The sequence below is a fragment of the Megalops cyprinoides genome, chromosome 14 (assembly GCF_013368585.1).
Source record: "Megalops cyprinoides isolate fMegCyp1 chromosome 14, fMegCyp1.pri, whole genome shotgun sequence".
Lineage (NCBI taxonomy): Eukaryota > Metazoa > Chordata > Actinopteri > Elopiformes > Megalopidae > Megalops > Megalops cyprinoides.
In genome coordinates, this window is record NC_050596.1 from 9,352,914 (window position 1) to 9,373,624 (window position 20,711).

The 20,711-nt window shown below is 41.4% G+C and overlaps 2 protein-coding genes across 2 annotated transcripts; both read left to right on the plus strand.

The window, feature by feature from the left end:
• Positions 1-314: 314 nt before the first annotated feature.
• LOC118789059 (F-box/LRR-repeat protein 3) lies at positions 315-7,188 on the plus strand. Its single transcript, XM_036545359.1, has 5 exons — positions 315-584; positions 1,466-1,826; positions 3,711-3,833; positions 3,933-4,104; positions 6,503-7,188. The coding sequence occupies exons 2-5, from the start codon at positions 1,467-1,469 to the stop codon at positions 7,144-7,146; spliced, it is 1,299 nt and encodes a 432-aa protein (XP_036401252.1). The 5' UTR covers positions 315-584; position 1,466; the 3' UTR covers positions 7,147-7,188.
• A 4,244-nt stretch (positions 7,189-11,432) lies between these two features.
• LOC118789100 (BTB/POZ domain-containing protein KCTD12-like) lies at positions 11,433-13,344 on the plus strand. The gene has a single exon (XM_036545415.1). The coding sequence runs from the start codon at positions 11,674-11,676 to the stop codon at positions 12,553-12,555; it is 882 nt and encodes a 293-aa protein (XP_036401308.1). The 5' UTR covers positions 11,433-11,673; the 3' UTR covers positions 12,556-13,344.
• Positions 13,345-20,711: the final 7,367 nt, after the last annotated feature.

Consider the following 20,711-nt stretch of genomic DNA (forward strand, 5'->3'; position numbering starts at 1 on the left):
CATATGCGTGTTTGTATGTATTATGCATATATGATGTGTTACAATGCATTTTAAATTCTATATAGGCATTCTTTATACAAAGGGATCACAATATATCATGACGCTATGATCAATAAATCAATTACATACCCATATTTTTCAATATAGCTTATCTTGCTGCAATGTTCCTCACTTGCTCGGGAAAAAACAACCTTTAACCGGGGTGCATTCAAGCTGTTGCGCCTACCTGCGTGACTCCTGAAGACTCCATCACCCAGAGTGCACATCGCACCCGTGTCAGAACAACAAAACACATCGCCATTTTCAGCCATCGGGAGTGCTCCGAACCGCGCGGAACGCTGCAAGGAAGTAGGTCACGAGACAGATAGTGGAAGACGCGGACGGATCTTCGGCAAAACAGCGAAAAATCGGATCTACGAGCATCGCGGGCAAAGTGCGGCATCGATCGAGAGCCTAATGCGCCTGATAGTTTTGCTTGCTCGAATGAGGTTTTCAAGTTGCGCAGGCCCGGGCTGATGTGAAAGTGATCGCTTTTTTTCCCACGGTGACCGAGTGTAAACATAGCCTCCTAGCTAGCTTGTCAGGTAGGTGGGAGAGGGGTGGGTAACCTACATATTCCACGGCTGTGTTTTGTTTTAACAGCTGTCCATGCAAGTTGTCACTAGCTAGCTAAAATATACACTAATATTTCCCAACATCTTTTTACCAGGGCTAAGTTATGAGCTAGCGGCTATGATTTGTCCACCGATCTTGCTACGTGATTTAGAATCTTCCTAGCAAGCCGGTTAAGTCCTAGCAAAATCTTAGCAAGCTAGCGTTAAGTTATGCTGCATCCGGCTAGGTCCATAGCTAGCTAGGCCAAACATCCATGGCTAGCGAACAGCAACTGTCTCGCTGTCTTTAATTTGTGTGCTCCGAAACTGGCTGGCTGACATTAGCTATTTGCTCTGGAGTTAATTTTTTATACCATAAACGAGCCTGGATCATTAGTTGCTAATCAGCTATCAATGAATCAGTTTAGCTCTAGGTTTTAGCTGATCGGCTAGCTAGCTGATTAGAACGCAGGAAACAGGAACGCAGGGTGTGTTTACATCGACATTTTTGTGTGGAGACGGGTTGCATCAGTGTAACTGAGGAAGCTAGTTAGAAGTGTGTGGATAAAAAGGCTTAAGAATTTCAATGCTATGTTGCCGTGCAAGGTGATGTTAACTTAGTCATTCATTGAATCGCCTGTGATTGCCATGCACCTTCAAACATCAGGGCACTATCAACCATAAACAATGTTTCATGTCAGTCAGCTAGTTAGGGTTGGCTGGTTGAACAAATGCCCTTATTTTATTATTATTATTTTTTTACAGATAACGTGACTTAGCTCGACTATTTCCGTGGTGGTATTGATTCACCAACGTCAGTGTCACTCAACGCAAAATGTTTTAATAAAGCATAGCATATTATGTGCTGACAGAATGAAGAGAGGTCTAAAAGAAGATCATGAGGACAGTAATTCGTCCAGCGAAGGACCGCTGGAGACGACCAAAAAGGTGCGGCACCCGGACGAGGAGCTGGAAGACCCAGCCTGCAACTGGGGGCGGCTGCCCCAGGAGATCCTGTTACTCATCTTCCAGCACCTGCCCCTGCTGGACCGGGCCTACGCCTCGCAGGTGTGCCGCGGCTGGAACCAGGCCTTCCACATGCCCGAGCTCTGGAGGTGCTTCGAGTTCGAGCTCAACCAGCCCGCCAGCTCCTACCTGAAGGCCACACACCCTGACCTCATCAAGCAGATCATCAAACGGCACTCCAACCACCTGCAGTACGTCAGCTTCAAGGTGAGGCCACCCGGTGCGACTCACATAGTGCATTTTGTATGCATTGTCTATCGTGTTGTCCAATTATTCAGGGACAGCAGGTTTTCTTAGGTCTGTGAGCTAGGCAAGTATAATACTTTGGATTACCGCTTAATTTTAAGAATTTTTTTGTTGTTGAGACTTTCTATAGATGGAAATAGCATTGACCTGCCATTTTTGGGTTTAAGTTACAGATAATTGATCTCACTGCATCTAAGAGCACGCAGACGAAACTGTCATTTTACCGGTGACTTTGTGATCCTAAAAAAAAGGAACTTCTCTGTATTTCTTATCAAGTTCAAGTAATTTTTTTTTTTTTCACATCCTTATTCCGTCTCTGCCAACCGTCAGATTGTGACTGGCACACTTGCTATCACAAAAGCTCATCTATGTAGATTACACGGTAAAACACATTTGTATTGGCTGTGATGCCTTTTAACCTCTTTTCATTGTCTCTGCAGTGCTTGTGCACCATGCTGCACTCCTGGCAGTGCTTGTTCTACTTTGTGAGCATTGTAGTTTGCAATTTGCACATACACGACAGTCTGCGGTCTGTCGTCTTATTCAGCATATGTTGGAAGGCACTCTCTCCTCATAGGCCGTCAGCCTCAGCCCGCTGTATCTACTTTGCATTCTGTTTCTGCTTTTAGTTTGCATTAATTATTGCCTCAAAGAAGTGGCCATGTACATTTCCCGTTTAGTGACAAACTAGCATCCAGTGCTATCCGGTGCATCCAGCAGCAACGCAGAGCATGGCATTGTGTAATGGTGGACAGAAATACGGTGATCTGAAAGTGTTTTAGAAATCTGTAAACTGTGGTGTTAATGTACATAAATTGCTCTGAAGAAGCAGCAGGGTTTTAATATTTATTTGATTAAAATTAAGCTACAGTTGAACTTTGTGTGTATTAGTTTGTGAAGGAGAGAACAACCTCATAAAGACAGCAGCTTTGTTTTAGTAGCGTAGCAGTGAAGTGATGCTACTTTAATGTAAATGTGTTACAGGGGCAGCATTTCTGCAGTCAGCTAGGATTCATTGGTAGCATGCCTTGTGGTGACACGCATAAAAAGAACCATGTTAATGTGTAGCCATTAATTTATCAATATACTTTTCAGAAAAACACAGTTCAGAAATGGATTAACAGTGGCTCCTAGGGTCCAACATCATATTGCTACATAGCTGAAACAAAAAAAGAAAAAACTGCCCAGTATGGGTTTTTTGCCATTAGAGGATCCTTACAAATGTTTTACTCAACATGGCAGCCTGTTTTATCTTATTGTGATGGATTGGGAGTTCTCCCTGCTGGTTAAATTCATTAGTTGTGTGCTCTCACACGGGGTCCGTGGGGCTACGTCAACCTTTCCTGTGTTTCCTTTTCCAATATTTATAATGTTTCCTTTCTTTTAGAATTGTATAACAATTTGTATTTTACACAATTCAACACCTGCAAAATGTATACATAATGTAAAAAGGCTGTATTTAATCAATGTAAACACCTGGAAATATTCATCAAGACAGAGAGTGGATTTGGTGGTGTGGGTAGGGGTATATGTCAAATATTTGTTATATACACGACGTTAAATATTTCATTTATTCATATCATTTAATTCATTCATATGTATTATTAAAAACTCAATTTACTGCTAAGCCTGAATATACACAATCACTATATTCCCCCCATTAGGCAATATAGTTAGGGATTTTGAGAAATATTTTTAGTACCAAGCCTCACTTTTATTATCAGTGGTAAGAATTAATCAGTTGAGCTGATGCCCTGTATCATGACACAGTGAATCGAAGTAATCTGGGTGTTGAGTGTTGCATTTCTGATTTCTGGATGTTGCGCTGTATGTGTGATCTGCCAGGTGGATAGCAGCACTGAGTCAGCGGAGGCAGCCTGTGATATTTTGTCACAGCTGGTGAACTGTTCGCTGAAGACCCTCGGGCTCATCTCCACGGCAAGGCCTAGCTTCATGGAATTACCAAAGGTAACAGACCATTTTCTTTCTTTTTACTACACATTTTCAGCACAGCACAGCATCTCTGTCTCTCTTTGACCGTGTGTTTTTGCCCCCCCCCCCCCCCAGTCTCATTTCATCTCAGCCCTGACGGTGGTGTTCGTCAACTCCAAGTCGCTGTCGTCCCTGAAGATCGATGACACCCCGGTGGACGATCCGTCCCTCAAGGTTCTGGTGGCCAACAACAGTGACACGCTCAAGCTGCTGAAGATGAGCAGCTGTCCCCATGTCTCACCTGCAGGTAAGGGGGGGGGGTGGCCTTCTTTGGGGACATCGCACTACAGGGGAACCCTGCTACTCGGGGCTGTGTTCAGGAGATCTCCACAAATACACAAGGAGCATTTGCGGCATGCACAATGACCTCATTTTCAGGGTAATAATGGAATAATGCAGTAAATAATTGAATCATATCACAGTAAATGTGCGGTAAACCAGAGATTCATACTTACTGTTATTATTATAATTTGATGATTAAATGTAATAAATTGAAATTAATTAAATTACAGTAATTATTATTATACCTGGAACGTTGCACAGTTTTTCTTTGTTTTTATGGGTGGGAAAAACACTGTGTTTGGAAAATGAATGCAGTAACATTTTAACCTGCACTACCACACAGTAGGTTGAAGCAGAAGATAGCAGGAGCCCATGAAAAATAAACAAACGGAAGAAACAAAAAGCAGCATTTGTTTGTCACATACACAGTTTAGTGAAATAAAGCCCAGTGTTCTCAATTTTGTTCATAACTTAATGATTGCCAGTTCATGATGTCTTTTTTAATGGATTGATGATGCCGTGTGGAAACTTGCCCATATGAAGACACACGTCTTGCAGCATCCACAAAATTGGTAACAACTGACAAGCTGACACTTAGTCCTCCATGACATGTTTCAGATTTACCCAAAAATTCATCCACAGGTGTTCGGTTGTGGTCTTCTTTTGCATAGATTGGCTTTGTTCAGTTCAGGTTTATAGTCCTCATCAAAAACTTGGGGTAGAATCTGATGGGAGAGATTGCCAAAACCTAAATAAAATTAGTTAGGGTCAGAAAACCTGATAGCTTTAAGAAACATATGAGGTAGTTGACTGGAATCCCCCTTTTTTCAGTTCATAGGGGTGGTAATATGAGCTTTTCTGCAACCCCATCGAATGTTTCCACACATTGGTTTTTGGTTCTATCTGTACAGTGCATCTGCTGTGCCAGTGTTCAATAAGGGGTTATAGCACGAGAAGTAATAGCACCCCCTAGCTGTACCGGTAGGTTTGACAACTGCAACAAGCTTGTCAACATCAATTGCTCTACAACACTACAAGTGCCATTGTGCTGAAATCAAGTGCAGTGGATTTGAGAACAAGCCTTGAAAGATGCCATTTTAAGTTTTGGTAATGTAACAGTGATTCTGTAGGAGTAATCCACAGAGTCTACACACACTGTATCAGTCAGAGTAACTCCCAAATCAACTGCTGTTAATTACCCTTGCAAAACAAACAAAATATCCAAAATATAATGATCTTTTGCATCTTTTGCAGTCCCCTGGGTGATGGAGTTGACCTACCGTGTATTACAAGTTTTTAAAAATTCAATTAATTTTGGACAGTTCACTTTTTCAAGGGGAATATTTATGCGTGTGTCTGAGTACATGCACAGTGTACACAGATACAATGTATCTGTTGAATTGGCTTTCTTGTCCCCTTGTGTTTTTTTGATAGAGGATCTTCTGTTGCGGCTGTCCTTTTTTTTTTTTTTTTTTTTACTTTGTATCATTTGAATCCTTGACTTGTTACCTTTTGTGTATGGTTTAGTGATATATTGCGAGGCGTGCAAAATAAGTCATATCTGTCAGTATGCAGTGTATCAGGTGCCCGTTATTACACTCTCCCACTGAGGGAAATTGTTCTTGGCATTGTTCCTTGGACCTCAGTGTTTTATTTCTCCGTCCATTAACTGTCAATTTATTTTGCACAGATGACCTCCTCATAATTACACACTTATGTGTAAGTAGCCATGTGCCAGTGCTGATTGCTCAAAGATTGCAGAGGTTTGGAGTGCCTGTAGGGACACCTGGAGAATATGGATTTAATTACAGGTTGAAAGGCCTGCAGGTCATGTGGTCAACAAAAACACTGCGCCCTATTCTTAACTCCTTTTTTTTTAAAGTTTTAAAGGGTTCTCCTTGCAGACCCTCTCAGTTGCATAAAGTGTCAAACTGAGGCAGAAAACCTAAAATAAAGCTAGGAATTTTGAATCTTAGAGCCAGCGACTGTGGGAAGACAGTAATGAAAATGAGTCTCTCCTCCACTAATAAAAGGATATTATCTTCTGTAATACAGAAATAAGGAATTTACTGTGGAATTGGGAGCTAGCAGCAGTGAGAAGTCAGCCTGGAGTCATAGTTTTGTGATCGAAATCCAGACCACTGCAGCAACCTTTGAAAGAAGGTTTACTTTTTTAAAGACTTTGAGGAGCAGAAAAGCTGCACCATTGCAGGGTCGATGATGATGATAATGATAATGATAATAATGAACATGACTGAACAGCCTGATGATGCTAACAAGCATCCATGCTTTCTGAGGTTGATGGTCGGGGCGTTCAGTGCTCAGCCGGTGTCTCGTCTCACCGTGGCCTCGCTGTGCTGCAGGGATCCTGTGCGTGGCTGACCAGTGCCACGGCCTGCGGGAGCTGGCCCTCAACTACCACCTGCTGAGCGACGAGCTGCTGCTGGCGCTGTCCTCCGAGAAGCACGTGCACCTGGAGCACCTGCGCATCGACGTGGTGAGCGAGAACCCGGGCCAGACGCAGTTCCACACCATCAAGAAGAGCAGCTGGGACGCCATGGTGCGCCACTCGCCCAAGTTCAACCTGGTCATGTACTTCTTCCTGTACGAGGACGAGTTCGGCCCCTTCTTCCGCTACGAGATCCCCGTCACGCACCTCTACTTCGGCCGCTCGGTCAGCAAGGACGTGCTGGGCCGCGTGGGCATGACGTGCCCGCGGCTGGTGGAGCTGGTGGTGTGCGCCAACGGGCTGCGGCCGCTGGACGAGGAGCTGATCCGCATCGCCGAGCGCTGCCAGCAGCTGTCCGCCATCGGGCTGGGCGAGTGCGAGGTCTCCTGCAGCGCCTTCGTGGAGTTCGTCAAGATGTGCGGCCGCCGCCTCACCCAGCTCTCCATCATGGAGGAGGTGCTCATCCCCGACCACAAGTACAGCCTGGACGAGATCCACTGGGAGGTGTCCAAGCACCTGGGCCGCGTCTGGTTCCCGGACATGATGCCCACCTGGTAGAGCTGCCCTTGAACCCGTGACCACCCCATACCCCCAAACCCCCCCCCCCGAAACAACCCCTGTCGTGAGACAGAATTTGTCCGTTCAGACCTCACAAAGACCATTGAGGGCGTCATGCAAACCTGTGTGTTTTTATATCTTTGTAAATGTAGTCCGGGGCCTTTTTTGGTCTGGGAATGCTATCCTCCTGAGAAACACTACAAGATGTGTACATATGTTTATTTTTACTCTTCTTTGCATTTTGTGGAGCTGATGTGTGGATAATTATAAAAATAGCTCAGTATTGGTGTTTTTGATACTCCAATGTTACCATATGTATGGCATGGAGTTTAGAGACGAACCTTATTCCAGAACAGAGGTCTAGGTGTAAGTTGTGAGGCAGAATCATTACATCACAAGATACATTTAATGTTCCAGTGATGTACCTTGGTTTGTAAATATATAAAAGTAGAAAACTAACCGCATCGGGTTTCAAGCCATCTCACTTTTATGCCCAGCTTAATCAAGCAGACAAGATCAGTTTCATTTTCCTGTGACTAAATATGTTGTATTTAAATTATCTTTATTATTGTCTTTACAGTTTTTGACCTTGATATGAGTCGTACTGACATGTTGTCAGTAAAGGCTGTCAAACTAATCCCAGCATCTCACAAACATTCTGCCACTAAGGCATGTCTCTGTCCCCTGACGGAAGAATTTGCCGTCCATTGGTCTGAATGCAGGTCCTGTCTGAGCTGTCCCACACTGCCGGTTTAGAAGGGGAATTGGATTTAGTGCCATATGCTTAGGCACATTTCTGTGCTAATGGAGCCATCTGGGATACAATGTGTTCTTCAGAGTTAGCCCTGTAAATTCTAGCAAAGGAGAGTCCTTTGTGACCACCTGTTGGGCTGGGATGTTTTCTTCATTGTAAAGAAGGCCTTTAATGAAGACATGCAGGCAGTGGACCCATTTCATTTGTTCTTCAAGTGACTTTTTTTTCTTTTTTTTCCCTGTCTCCAGAAGTGTAGCGCTTTGAAGATGGTTACTTCTCTCAATCAGTATAAAGTGAAGCTGGGCTTTGAAGCTTGCTGTTGTATTATATGTATTCTATTTGTATGTGTATGTGTATAAATGTATTTTTTCAGCATAATAATAAAGCACCTTATATCTTTACCAAATCATAACTAGTATTGTTAACCAGGGGATAACTGAAATGGGGAAAAAAAAAACTTTCTGCTGCTCTTACCCAAATTATTATTATGATGTTATTATTAATACTACTATTATTATAATTATTATTTTCTAATGAGGGCTTTGCCATTCACATGTTAACAGTCCAGCTGCCCTTTATTTCTCTTAATACCTTTCTAGGATCCTGTGATTATCTATTAAAAAAGGTTGCTGACAAAAAAAAATTGTCTGAGTGGAAGTGTGGAGGACAAAGGTGGAAAGTTACTTTTTGGGCATTCGTTTGACTTAAAGCGCTTTTCTATATTGGCTAGAAAAGCTACGCTGGTGGTCAGCAAAAGGACATGAGGCCCTGCATTCCCGGGTGATGATAATGGTGCCTAAGATGGTGATTTGGAAATAAGATGGCTGTTATGGGTGGCCAGCCTTCACTTTCACTGGGCGCGTGTTGTGTGTAACAGGCGTGTTATCGACCACAGGCGGAGCAGAAAGGGAGGCGTTTGGGACAGGAACGCGTGCTGCGTTTCTAAGCCGTGATGGTTCGGCTCTGGGTTTGAAGATATTCAGCGGATCATGCGAGTGAAACGTTTTTTTTTTCCTTTTCCTTTAAGAAGGAAGATCATCCTGTTTTGTATATAAAATGCTGTGTGCTTGGTGACATGAACAGAAATGAACAGATTTCTCTACTGCACCCTCTCAGGGTTTGAAGTTTCCCCACTGATAGCTGGAGTCCTTTTTACCAGAAGACAAGGATAATCCTTTGGTGGATGATTTTTTTTCCCCCCTCTATTCCATGTAACCAGAGTTGATTATCCTTGTAATTTATTGACGAAATAAGAGAATGATTTGTAATATTGGTTGTTTATTCATGATGGTTCTGTGTATAATTTTATGTTACCTTATAGGAGCAGTGTGTCTTGGTGTAGATGTGACTTCATCTAACAAAAAGCTATGGTAGCTCTTGAGAATTCAGTTGGAGTTATGGAGTTTATGTTATGTTTTTGTATAGACCTCCTTATTTTCTTTGTAGATGATAATCGTGGTGCAGCTCTTTCACTGTAGCGAGCTGATGGCCTCAGTTCAGTTAGAGGTTGATGTGAGAGCTTTCCACCTGTTACGTGTGCCGTTTAGAGCTTCTGACTAAAATACTCTGCGTGTCCCTTTGGCAAGTGTTGGGATATTTTGTATTGCTCTGCAATGAAAAAACACGATTTAACTCAAAGGCAGGGACCTTAGCAGTAAGCCTTCAAAGAATTCTCAACCTTTGGTTTGAACTGGTTCTTTTTGTTGTTGTTGGTAACTTGAACAGAAAGTTCGCTGTGCATGTTGGGCTCTTAGCTTTTTCGAGCTGGAGTTCTGAAAACATATCTTCAGTCTTTTCTTTTTTTTACTCAGATTCACCAATAATCCTATTTAAACAATCCCAAGATTAAAATCACAAATGGGGAAAAGCATGGGATTGCAGTTTTAGAATTTCTTTCCCCTGTTTATTCTTAGCACCTTATTTAGAAATGAATTCTGAAACTGGATTGCTCTCTGATTTCCCTGGACTAGGGGAAAAACGTAGTAATAAACTTGGTATTGAAGCTGGTCTTTTTTTCTTTCTGTGTTTTTCTTTTTTTCAGGCTTATTTTGCTGTCACACCTGCTTCATTTAATTTACTAAATAGTGTTTTGTCCTGAAATAGAAATCCAATGTTGTGGAAATGCTTTTTTGGAATAAATTTTTGTGAATGTAAATAGATTTGTTTTCTGGAATTGTTCTCTTTATTACATTTTCTACACTAAATTTCGCATTGCAGACATTTGTATTCAGAGGCAGCGGGCTTTATATATCTTTCACTCTTCATGTTATCCATGTAGACAGCTGGATATTTGCTGAGTCAATTTGTGTAGAACACCTTACCCAAGGGTGCAACAACCTGGGAACTGAACTGCCAGCCTTTTAGATTTGAGGCCTGCTGCTTCTTACTATGCTTGGCTGCTCCAGCTTTATCAGGGTTTACAATCCACTGCTTTGATAGTTGGTTGTACAGGAGAAGACCGGGGAGGATGAACTGCAACATTTCACCAAGGTCCATAGAGGGAGATATATTAAATGTCACACAATCGTTGACTTCACATCCATCCTTACAGTTTCTGCAGTGTTTGCCTAATGAACTCTCCCCTGCCACACAGGTGAGGCTCCCCTTTGACCCTAATATCTTAAAATTAATTTGCATCACCACTAGTCACATTGGTCTCAGCTCTTCTGAGCCTGAAATAAATGACTGTCTTGTTATCTTCTGATGTGTTAAAATGATTGTACATCCAAAATGTTTGGGATCATATGACCAGTGACTCAGTGATGTGATGTGCGTTCTAGACTTATTTTAGTTAATTGGTTTATAGCTACTAATACAGGTAAAGAAACAACAACCATAGGGAGACAACCATAGAATGGAGCAATATGTTTAGTGGTGATTTTACCTTACAACAATTCAAAGTATACAATAATAAAAAAAAATCATTACCGTTGAGAATAGCCTGCCGATCGTTTGCAATTCAAGTACATATTCTTGTTGCCTATTTGCGGGCCTGAAATGAATTATTTGATGGTGTTTCATATATCCGACCATGTTATACTTTGATACAAGTACTATTTGTTTTTGCAATATGCATTATTTTAAAAAAACGAATGCTGCTTTTTATGGTAATGGGTTTTGTAGAATGAGCCAAATGATAAAAAATATTTTGATCGCAGCTGTGAAAAAACAAAAAAAAACCTAATGAATAGGTTAATTAGAGTTGAAAAAAGTCGCCCCCTCCTCTATTTCGCCACCAGATGTCGACATTCCCTTTCTTTTCCCCTCTAGGTATTTCTATTACCTGCTCAGACAATAAAACCTGATTGGGAGAACCCTTAAAGAGTCACAGTATTTTAACAGTCAAACGCCTTATGCGTTACGAAACCATGTATTGAGACTATGCACAAGGCTGGCAAACACTGTTCAAATGCAACTAACTCTCTCTGCTGTTAATACGCGTCTCCCTTTATTGTACTTCAAATGTTTTTTTCATCTTCTCATAGCATTAAAATACTTTACATATGTGCTTGCATATGTAATATAATCTCTGTAATCTGTAATATAATCTCTGTGATATAATTTTGATTGTTGTTATGGTATTGATGATAAATTTCGCGCAGTGATCATGTCTCCACAATGAAGGCGAAGAGTTAACAGCTATCGCTCAAATCTGCTTTCTCCTCCTACGACGCGCCGCCTCATCCAGCCTACTTAAACAAACCGCTAAACCTGCTTTTCATACTTAAGATCTTTCCTCGTCTCATTTCGCTGAAGCTCGGAGTTGAGCAGAAATGGCTTTGGCAGATGACGCACGTGGGATATCCAACGGCGCAGACAACGGATCCACATTTTCTGAAATAATTGAGCTAAATGTTGGCGGGCAGGTTTACATTACTCGACACACGACTTTAACAGCCGTCCCAGACACTCTTCTCTGGACCATGTTTAGCCAGAAGACCCCTAAAGATCTGGCCCGAGACAGCAAAGGACGCTACTTTTTGGACAGAGATGGCTTTCTGTTCCGTTACATTTTGGATTACCTGCGGGACCTGAACCTTGTTTTGCCCGATTACTTTCCAGAGAAATGCAGACTGCAGAGGGAAGCTGAATTTTTCCAGCTACACGAGCTCTCCAGGCGCCTTAGCCCCAAAGTGAGCAAGGAGGACTCCATCAGTGAGGATATATCTCAGAGCGACCCCGAGGAGGCTGCGTTCCTGAGCGCGGTCGGGGGCTCCGTGGCCAGCATGGAAACCTTGCGCCTTGTGCCATCCGCCAGAAGCGCCCACCCTCGCTCTCCGTCCCTGGAGTCTCGAAGATCAGGCTACATTACTGTTGGATACAGGGGCACGTACACCATTGGAAGAGACATCCAAGCCGATGCAAAATTCAGGAGGGTGGCCAGAATTACTGTGTGCGGGAAGACGTCTCTTGCAAAGGAAGTGTTTGGAGATACCCTGAACGAGAGCAGGGACCCGGACAGACCCCCAGAGAGGTATACGTCCCGGTATTACTTAAAATTTAATTTTCTGGAGCAGGCATTTGATAGGCTGACGGAGGCTGGCTTTCATATGGTAGCTTGCAGCTCCACGGGTACTTGCGCTTATACCAGCAATGACCCCAACGAGGATAAGATCTGGACAAGCTATACTGAGTATGTGTTCTGTCGAGAATGACCACAGCTGTTGAATCATAAGTAAACTGAAGCGCAAACGAAATTGTTGCTACTTGTCCTTTTCCAGCGTGTTTTTCCCATTGTAAACAGAATTTCAGTTACCGTGGATACTACATGTGACCGTGTATTAATACTTTGCTGAAACTGCTCTCCAACCTATTGCAGCGTTTTGACATTTCCACAGAAGGACTTTTAGTGTATATAAATACCTGAAGTTGTAATGTGCAATTTTTAAAGTTTATTAGGGCGATAGGGAGAAAGGTAGAGAGGGCGACAAAGAAAGGACGCGGAAAATGAACGCTCAGTTATCTTGTTTGTTTCTATATTCGTACACTCTGAATCACAATTGCAGTAAATGTATCCTATCATGAATCACAGCAGGTGATATCCTGAGGTTAATGTATTTGTGTTTTATACGCTCGTAAATTAATGTATATCTTGGCAAATTAGGCTGTTAGAAGAAAAAAAAAAAGATTATGCAAAAATCATACTACAGTACAGTATGTTCTAATGTTCATATTATGTAGCATTCATGGATTTATTCCCGGTAGATTTTGTATATTATAAGAGATGCTAGGGACCATTTCGGTTCATCTTAAAAAAAAACTCCATTCTGGCTGTATGGCTAGTTTGAAATATCAGGAATTGTGCACAAAAAATATCTAAATTAGCAACTGTCAGTGATCAGTTTGCGCTGGTGTCAGTGAATCCAGGCAATGTTTCTTGACATTGCGGAGCATATTAAGATGCATGCTATGTACTTCCATCAGAGTGTATGAAAAAATATATTAAAAGTTTCTATTATTAATTATTAAGATTGTTTTTATATCTGAAAAGCTTGTTTGACCATATTAAGTTTTTACATTTTACAGTACAATACCCATGTATTTGCATGTGTTCAACATTGTATTCGTTCATTGGTTAAAATGAATGAAATAAAGTCATCCTTGTGAATTTTTGCAGTTGCTGTAACATTGAAACTGTGGTATTAAATTCCATGTGGTATCAGAATTGAGTTTTTTGCATTTATCACATAGGTCTGTTTATTACCCAGGCTATTTGTTTTGATCTTGCCACACATGTTCAAAAAGTTTTTTCATGCTATGATACCAATATTATGAAGTATTAGGAAAGTGTTTGTGGTGCACTACCCACTGAACCCTCCCATATACAGTATAGGGGTTTCTGTACTGGGACAGGGGCATCTCTCCAAAATGCCATGCACATGTAAACCTTACACAGACCTAAATTTTAAAATTGAAAATGATATTTAGGACAGCTGTTTTACCATGTTCTCACCCTGTCAGCTCAGAGCTATTCAGAATGGCTGTTTACATTTTCCTTGAACTTTTGTAGATCCTTAACCTGAATCCATTCCATCAATGTCAGCTGACCCTCATTTCACCCCTACATGCTGGCCAGTAATACAGTGTAACAATGATGCACAATTTGAAGTTACTCTGTGAGTGTTCTATTTATAGTTGTCTTTATGGAGACTGTATGAGAGAAAGTTATTATGCCACTGCTCTTTGTCTGTCATTTTGCTCATACTTTTTAGGGGTGTTTTGTGCTTATTTGACTGCTGCCACAGTAAAATCCTGGCTAATTATAGCTTATATTCACATAAATTCTTGTGGCAGACACTCTTACCAAAAGTGATTTACAAAGCAAATTACATTAGTGATATTTATGCAATATTCTTGCATAAACAATACATACAGAAAGTGTTTCACCATATGTGAGCTTTGCAGTATCAGTTTATCACGTAAGTACCATAAAAATAATTGCCCTACTGAAAAAAACAGACTAAGTACCAAAGCAATCAAAATGACAACAATAGATAGTGTAAATATATAAATAATGGTTATGATATCCCAGTAGTGTCATTTATGAAGACAAGACTGATGTGTTATATTAGGTAGAGCAATCAAGGTACAGTTTGAAGAGGTGTGTTTTTAGTACATAGAAAGACGGTCAGCTGCCCTGCTTTCCTGATCATTAGCTCAACACGGCAGGCAGAACATGGAGAATGGGACTGGGATGCTCAACTCCGCAGGGGAGGGACAGCCAGGCATCCTGAGACCACAGAATGGAGCGGTCTGCCCGGGAGGCAAGCTACGAAGATCGCTTGTAGATATGGAGCCATTTTCTTTGCTGCCGGATACAAGCCACTACTGGTAGTAAGAGATACTGAGATGTGGGACAGGGAATATTTTGAGGGTTGTAGACCACGCGAGCATTAGCATCCTAGATGAGCTGCAGTTACCTGATCACACATGCAGGAAGACTGGCAAGAAGGGAGTTTCACTAGTTCAGGCAAGAAAACGCCAGGGTCTGCAGTTTTGAAGGTCCGTGATGGCCAGCTTGTTGTCCAGTGTTAACCTGAGGCTCTTGCCGACGTAGGTAGTGCTGCCCAGGATTATAGAAAGGTCTTGGCTGGGATATAGAGCAGCTCAGTCTTGGCCAGGTTGAGCCTCGGGTGATGGTTAGTCATCTGGGTCTAGATGTCAGTGAGACAGGCTGAGTCAAGTTGGCAGCAATGAAGACATGTATTTAGCATTTGCTTAACATTACTGTTTCATTCCATTTGACATTCGTTTGTCCCTTACTTCAGTCTAGACCCTTTAGAACAGGAGCAGTTCATTTACTTGGGTGTACTAGAACGGGACCATACAGACAAGAAGGCAATTACACGTTCAAATACTTCTTCTTCTCAATATAATGCCACGGTGGGTTTCTGTTTGAACGAGCTCTGATGGCCCGGAGTGAGAGGGCGACAGAGAGACTGACTGGAACAGAGTACAAACACTAAGCATGTAGGAGCAATCCTGCAGGTAGAAGAAATGCCTGTTCTCCACTATGTAGCAGGAGGCGGGGGAGTCAAAGGTAAGGAGCAAACCTACAGCAGGAAGCACTGCTTTAATTCAAGCTGCATGTTAGATGTACTGCAAGAGGCGAACAAGAGGGGACAGGGAGGCTATGTAGGGACAAATGCCTGATATAGGAATGGTTTCTAAGATTACACATGCTCTAGAAAAAGAAATTCATTAAAAGTGCAGGAATCAAAGCCTTCAAAGGCCACCACCAGTAAAATCACTACTCCTTCAGCACCACCCCAATGTAGTGTATCACTTTGTCCCAATCCATGCATGTAATTACAACCAAACCTAATACCCGGCAAGCATCACTATGGGGTTATAATTTTCTTTTGGGGTAAAAAACACCCAATAGTAGTTCTAGTTAGACAGAAACCCAGTGCAACTCAGCATTTAGCTGCTCCGTGTCTCTATAGCGCAGTTCTGCGCACTCCACAGCAGCACCCATAGAATAGCTGCTTGATTCAGCACCTCCACTTATGCAAATGCAATTAGTCACCAAGGAGTGCTGCACATTCTCACGCCATTGGGGAATCGTCATTAGAAGCGAATTAATTTCCTTCACCTTTCCTTTTGTTCTGTAGTGTTTCACAGTAAAGCTGTACTCAAAGCCCTCTCTTTACTGCTCCGTATATTTGTGGGTGAGGTGTGAAGCAGCACACAAATGAAAACGTCCCGATTCCTCATTCCACAATGTCACAATAAACCCAGCTGCTAGGCCAGCACTGGGCTGCGTTGAGTGTCGCATCGGAAAAAGAGACGAGAGACACACATCCTGGCCCGGGCAAAGGTATACCAGGAGGTGAGTCACCAAGACAAAGACCACAGCCTTGTCAATCCCCAGCCCTGACACAGCTAAATCAGGGCAGTGTCCCAGTTTTAAATGGCATCCTATTGAACCGCTTACGTACAGTGGATGATCTAGCCTGTGGTGTTCAGCCCCTCACTAAGTGGAGCCCTGCAGTTTATATTTATGAAAGTAAATATGCAATTATTACAGTGGAAACAAATGATTTGACACACATGTGGAGTGTGTAACATCTGAACGTGCATAGCACAGCTGTTCTGATGTAATAATTTTTGGGTAAATAGTACAACACAGTAAAATACAAAACTGAATCAGGCGACAGCACAATGACGGAGAGAATATTGTATCTCCCATATTTCATCTTTACAGAACAAATGTGGAGAAGATGTGTAAATGTATGTATATATGCAGATTAACATGCAGAAGAACTGATGTGTCCTGCTCTTCATTTTTTATTTCACATGCACCTACCTAAACTGAAATACATGCATGCATAGCTTAACATGACATTACATGTAGACATAACATCACATAGAGTCATGTACCAATGAATTGTAGGAACACTAGGTAAAATATATTTTAAAATGAATGTCAGATTGTGATAATGTAAGCTGCAAATTATCTGTTGAACCTGAACATTTGCCTTGTGTTATGAGTGAGCTATTGAATGAAGCCAGAAGATGATGTCAGCTCTTTTGTGCCACTGAGTAGCTCTCTGTAGCAGCTATAATCAAGGGTAATACATGTACAAGAAAATAAATAAATAAATAAATAAAACAGGTTGTGAAGCAAATATCATATTCTGTTCTCCTTCCCTTTATTTTAACATTTTACCATATTTCATTATAACATATCCTCACATAACTTACCTTTTACCTATATCTGAGACATTTACATGTACATTAACATTCTGAGACATATTCCATTTTGGTGATCAGCAGAAGGAACTTTGTTGAGAATGGAGAAGGGTCTTCAAGGTGGACTACCAGTATGCTTTTCCACCATAACACCATTGCTGAGAATTAATACACAATGCACACACATGCTGTGCTACATAGCATTAAGCACTGCATATATTTATTAAGTGAGATGGAAGTATTTAATAAGCAAGCACAGCCTGACATTTGTTACTTAAAGATGCAAATTCATTACATGCTCACTTAGTGTGAGATCTATTTTAATACCTTTGCTTACTTTGTTTAACCTTTAATTATGAAGAAAAAGAAACTTTTCCTCAGAAAAAGTTATGAGGTGCTCTTTAAGCATTAATGTTAACACTATCATATGTAAATAGCAGAAACAACCTTTTAATTTCATGCATATTGTAATTCATTGTACCAAAATGATTTGCTTACTTGATTTGCTTCAATGGCTCCAAATGTGTCTAATGCACATCTGCACCTTCATTTCTAGTGAGCTGGAGCAGTTTTGCTTGATATCTAAACAAACTTAAAAATATAGCTGTCCAGGGAGCCACGGAAGGAAGATGTACTCTAATGTCATTATGTTCTCATAATGTTTTGTTTAAAAGTTTGTGTCATAAAAACATGCCACCGGAAAACATTTCCAGATGTTGCCATTTTTTTTTTTTTTTTTTTTTTACGAAACTCACAGACCACGTACAGACAGTCTGAAGTGCTCCCAGACTTGCATGCCCCAGCTTCAACACAGGATTTGATTTTTAGACATTCCAACTGCTTTTAGTTCTCCAGAGACCTATTAAAGCCAGGAGCTCATTGCCACTGGCTCCACTGTGAGGCCATTACTGTTTCCAGGGTCCAGCATGGGAAGGGATAGGGCTGTGGACCCTTTCAAGATTCCCCAGGGAATAAAAAGCTACAATAACATTTCTCTTTCCCTTGTTTAGATCCTTGTGGTTTTTTTACTTTCTTGTTGACTGACATTATATAATATTTTATCATTTTCTTCCTCACATTTGAGAGTTAATGTTAATCTGTTTAGGGGTGCCTATTTGTTTCTTCCCCCTTCATTACATTATATTATTGTCATTTAGCAGATGCTATTACCCAGGGTGACTTATATAGGTTACTTTTTACCTGCTTTCCATTTATACAGCTAGATATTCACTAGTAGTTGAAGGTTACTTGGGTACTTTTCACAAGGGTACAGCAGCAGTGCTCCAGCTGGGAATCAAACCAACAACCTTTTGGTTTCAAGCCCTGCACCTTACTACTATGCGACATTGCCACGCTGAACCATTTAGGCAGAAGGTTCACTGTATGGTTTTCTGTACAACATTATAGGTATTGGTGCAATGTGCTAGATAAGGTCAACTAGATCAAAATCACTTGAAAATGATGAAATGTGCTTTTACAAATCAGCAAGCAGCCCAACCATTCTATAACATTATTGGAATGCAAACTGTGAATCCTTCATTGTGAAACAGTTTCTTTGATCAGTTTTGGTGTGGAAGTCTTGGTATGTTAAAAGCTCTCAATTTTATCAGGTACATTTCCAAATGTATTTTAATTAAATTCACAGAACATGACTAAATAAATTTCGGTCATTAAGGGTAGATGCAAATCAGCTTTCTCTGAACCTATGAAGAGTTTTTATTTTTGCCTTAAGTACTAGCCAATTATGACTTACACTCAGGTGTGTGTCCTCTTATACCCTTTTTAGTTCAGAGTTAGAATACTGTTTCCTACTTCAAAACACCATATTTCCTGTGAAAGAGCAAAAGCAACCAAAAAAAAAAACAGCTTGGCTATTTTTGCAAATAAGAGTGTGTGGAAAATGCTACTGAGAATAGCCTTAGTGAGCTGAAAATTTCATCATTAAGAAGGCATACAGTATGTGCTCGCTTTTGAATTATCACATCACAAAAAGTAGCAGCAGAATATATTACTGTGAACACACGTTACTGCTTCCCTTTTCAGTGGTCTTAATTCTGTATGCCCTCTGTTCTTCCACACCTAGGATGATCTGACAGGTCACCCTTGAAAGATGTAGAGGGAGCGATAGACTTTCAATCAGATTGGATCTCATCTGGGCTTTCAGTGGAAATATACCACACTCTACACTGAGACGCAAACTCGTGACTGGCCCAGGACATTATGCTTAGTTATATCTCTTGCCTATGAGCTGCTGCAGGTTTTTGGGATTCTCTTTCACATAACTGGCGTGGCACTATTTGCTGAAATGGCAGCAGAAGCACAGACACAGTAGGAAGCTTTTTTTTTAACTGTTCGCTACATTGTCACACCATTACAATAACATTAACCCAAAGAGGCCCTGGGTAAGTGTTTATATGGTATTGGAATGGTGCATTTGGTATATTGGGTTGCATCTACATATTGAGCCGGGTGCGCTTTTGTGTTCTCAGTCTTGTGTGTTTGACACTGGATCTTGGTCGTGTGTGTATGATGGTTTCGTTTGCATTTCGCGTTTTGCGTTATGTTTTGTGTCATTTTCCTGGATGCCCTTTGTGCTTGGCTTCTGGCTTCTTACTCATCCTGTATGTCACTCTGGATAAGATCATCTGCTAAGTGAGGGAATGTAAATGTAATTGTCTGTGGCAGGACACACACAGTGCTCTCTGCACTCCACTTTCGGGGCAAGAGGCATAGGTCGTAGGTTTCACATGCTCCTTACTAATTTGCAACTGCTTGACATCTGGATTGTGTCTCCCTGCTATGCTCTGCAGTTGGAGCGTGTGTCTGCTAGATACATGGAGGGTGTGGCCATTTGATCCATGAGGTCAGACCTGGAGCAGAATGTTGACCTTTTGAGTCTTTTTCTGAAAGAACAAGGCTGTCTGTCAATCCAGATGGAACAGCTATTTATTTATGTTTTTATTTATTGTGTGCTCCATTTATTAAAGTTGTACTAGTATGTGTTTGTGTGATTTTGGACATTATAAACACAATTTGCTCATTGGCATTGAAAGAGTTAAATCTATGCAGCCTTTCCTAATAGCCTTGAACAATAACTAACAAACAGATTGGTACTACGCAAGCTGTGCTCTCTGGCCTGGGTTTGTTCCACAGGGAAAAGGGGTGACTGTGTCGGCAACACTTGCTCATCTCGCCACTCTCAGAAATTCAGAAATTCACAGGGCCCTGTGAGTTGCTCGGATGACACCGATGGAGTAGCACCCTACCCTCCAAGCAGCATCCACTCCACTATAGTGCTCTGTGTGACTCGTACTGTGAATTTGCCATTGGCCATGTGAGGGTGTATTGCCTTGCCTAGAACTGACAATACAGGCTTCCATAAAAACATACAGGCTTAAAAAAAACAAAGTGGTAATAACTGGTTGACAACTTGATGTAAATAGCAATTCATTTTGATGCTCTCAAGCCTTTTTGATGCGCATGCGAGGGCAGGGAAATAAAAGCTGTTGGCATATGAACCTGTCTGAGATGCCTTCATTCCATTTTCCTGCAGTGTGTACTAAAATCCTTAGCAAACTTTTTCTAATGAATGATACTGAAAACAAACACATTACCC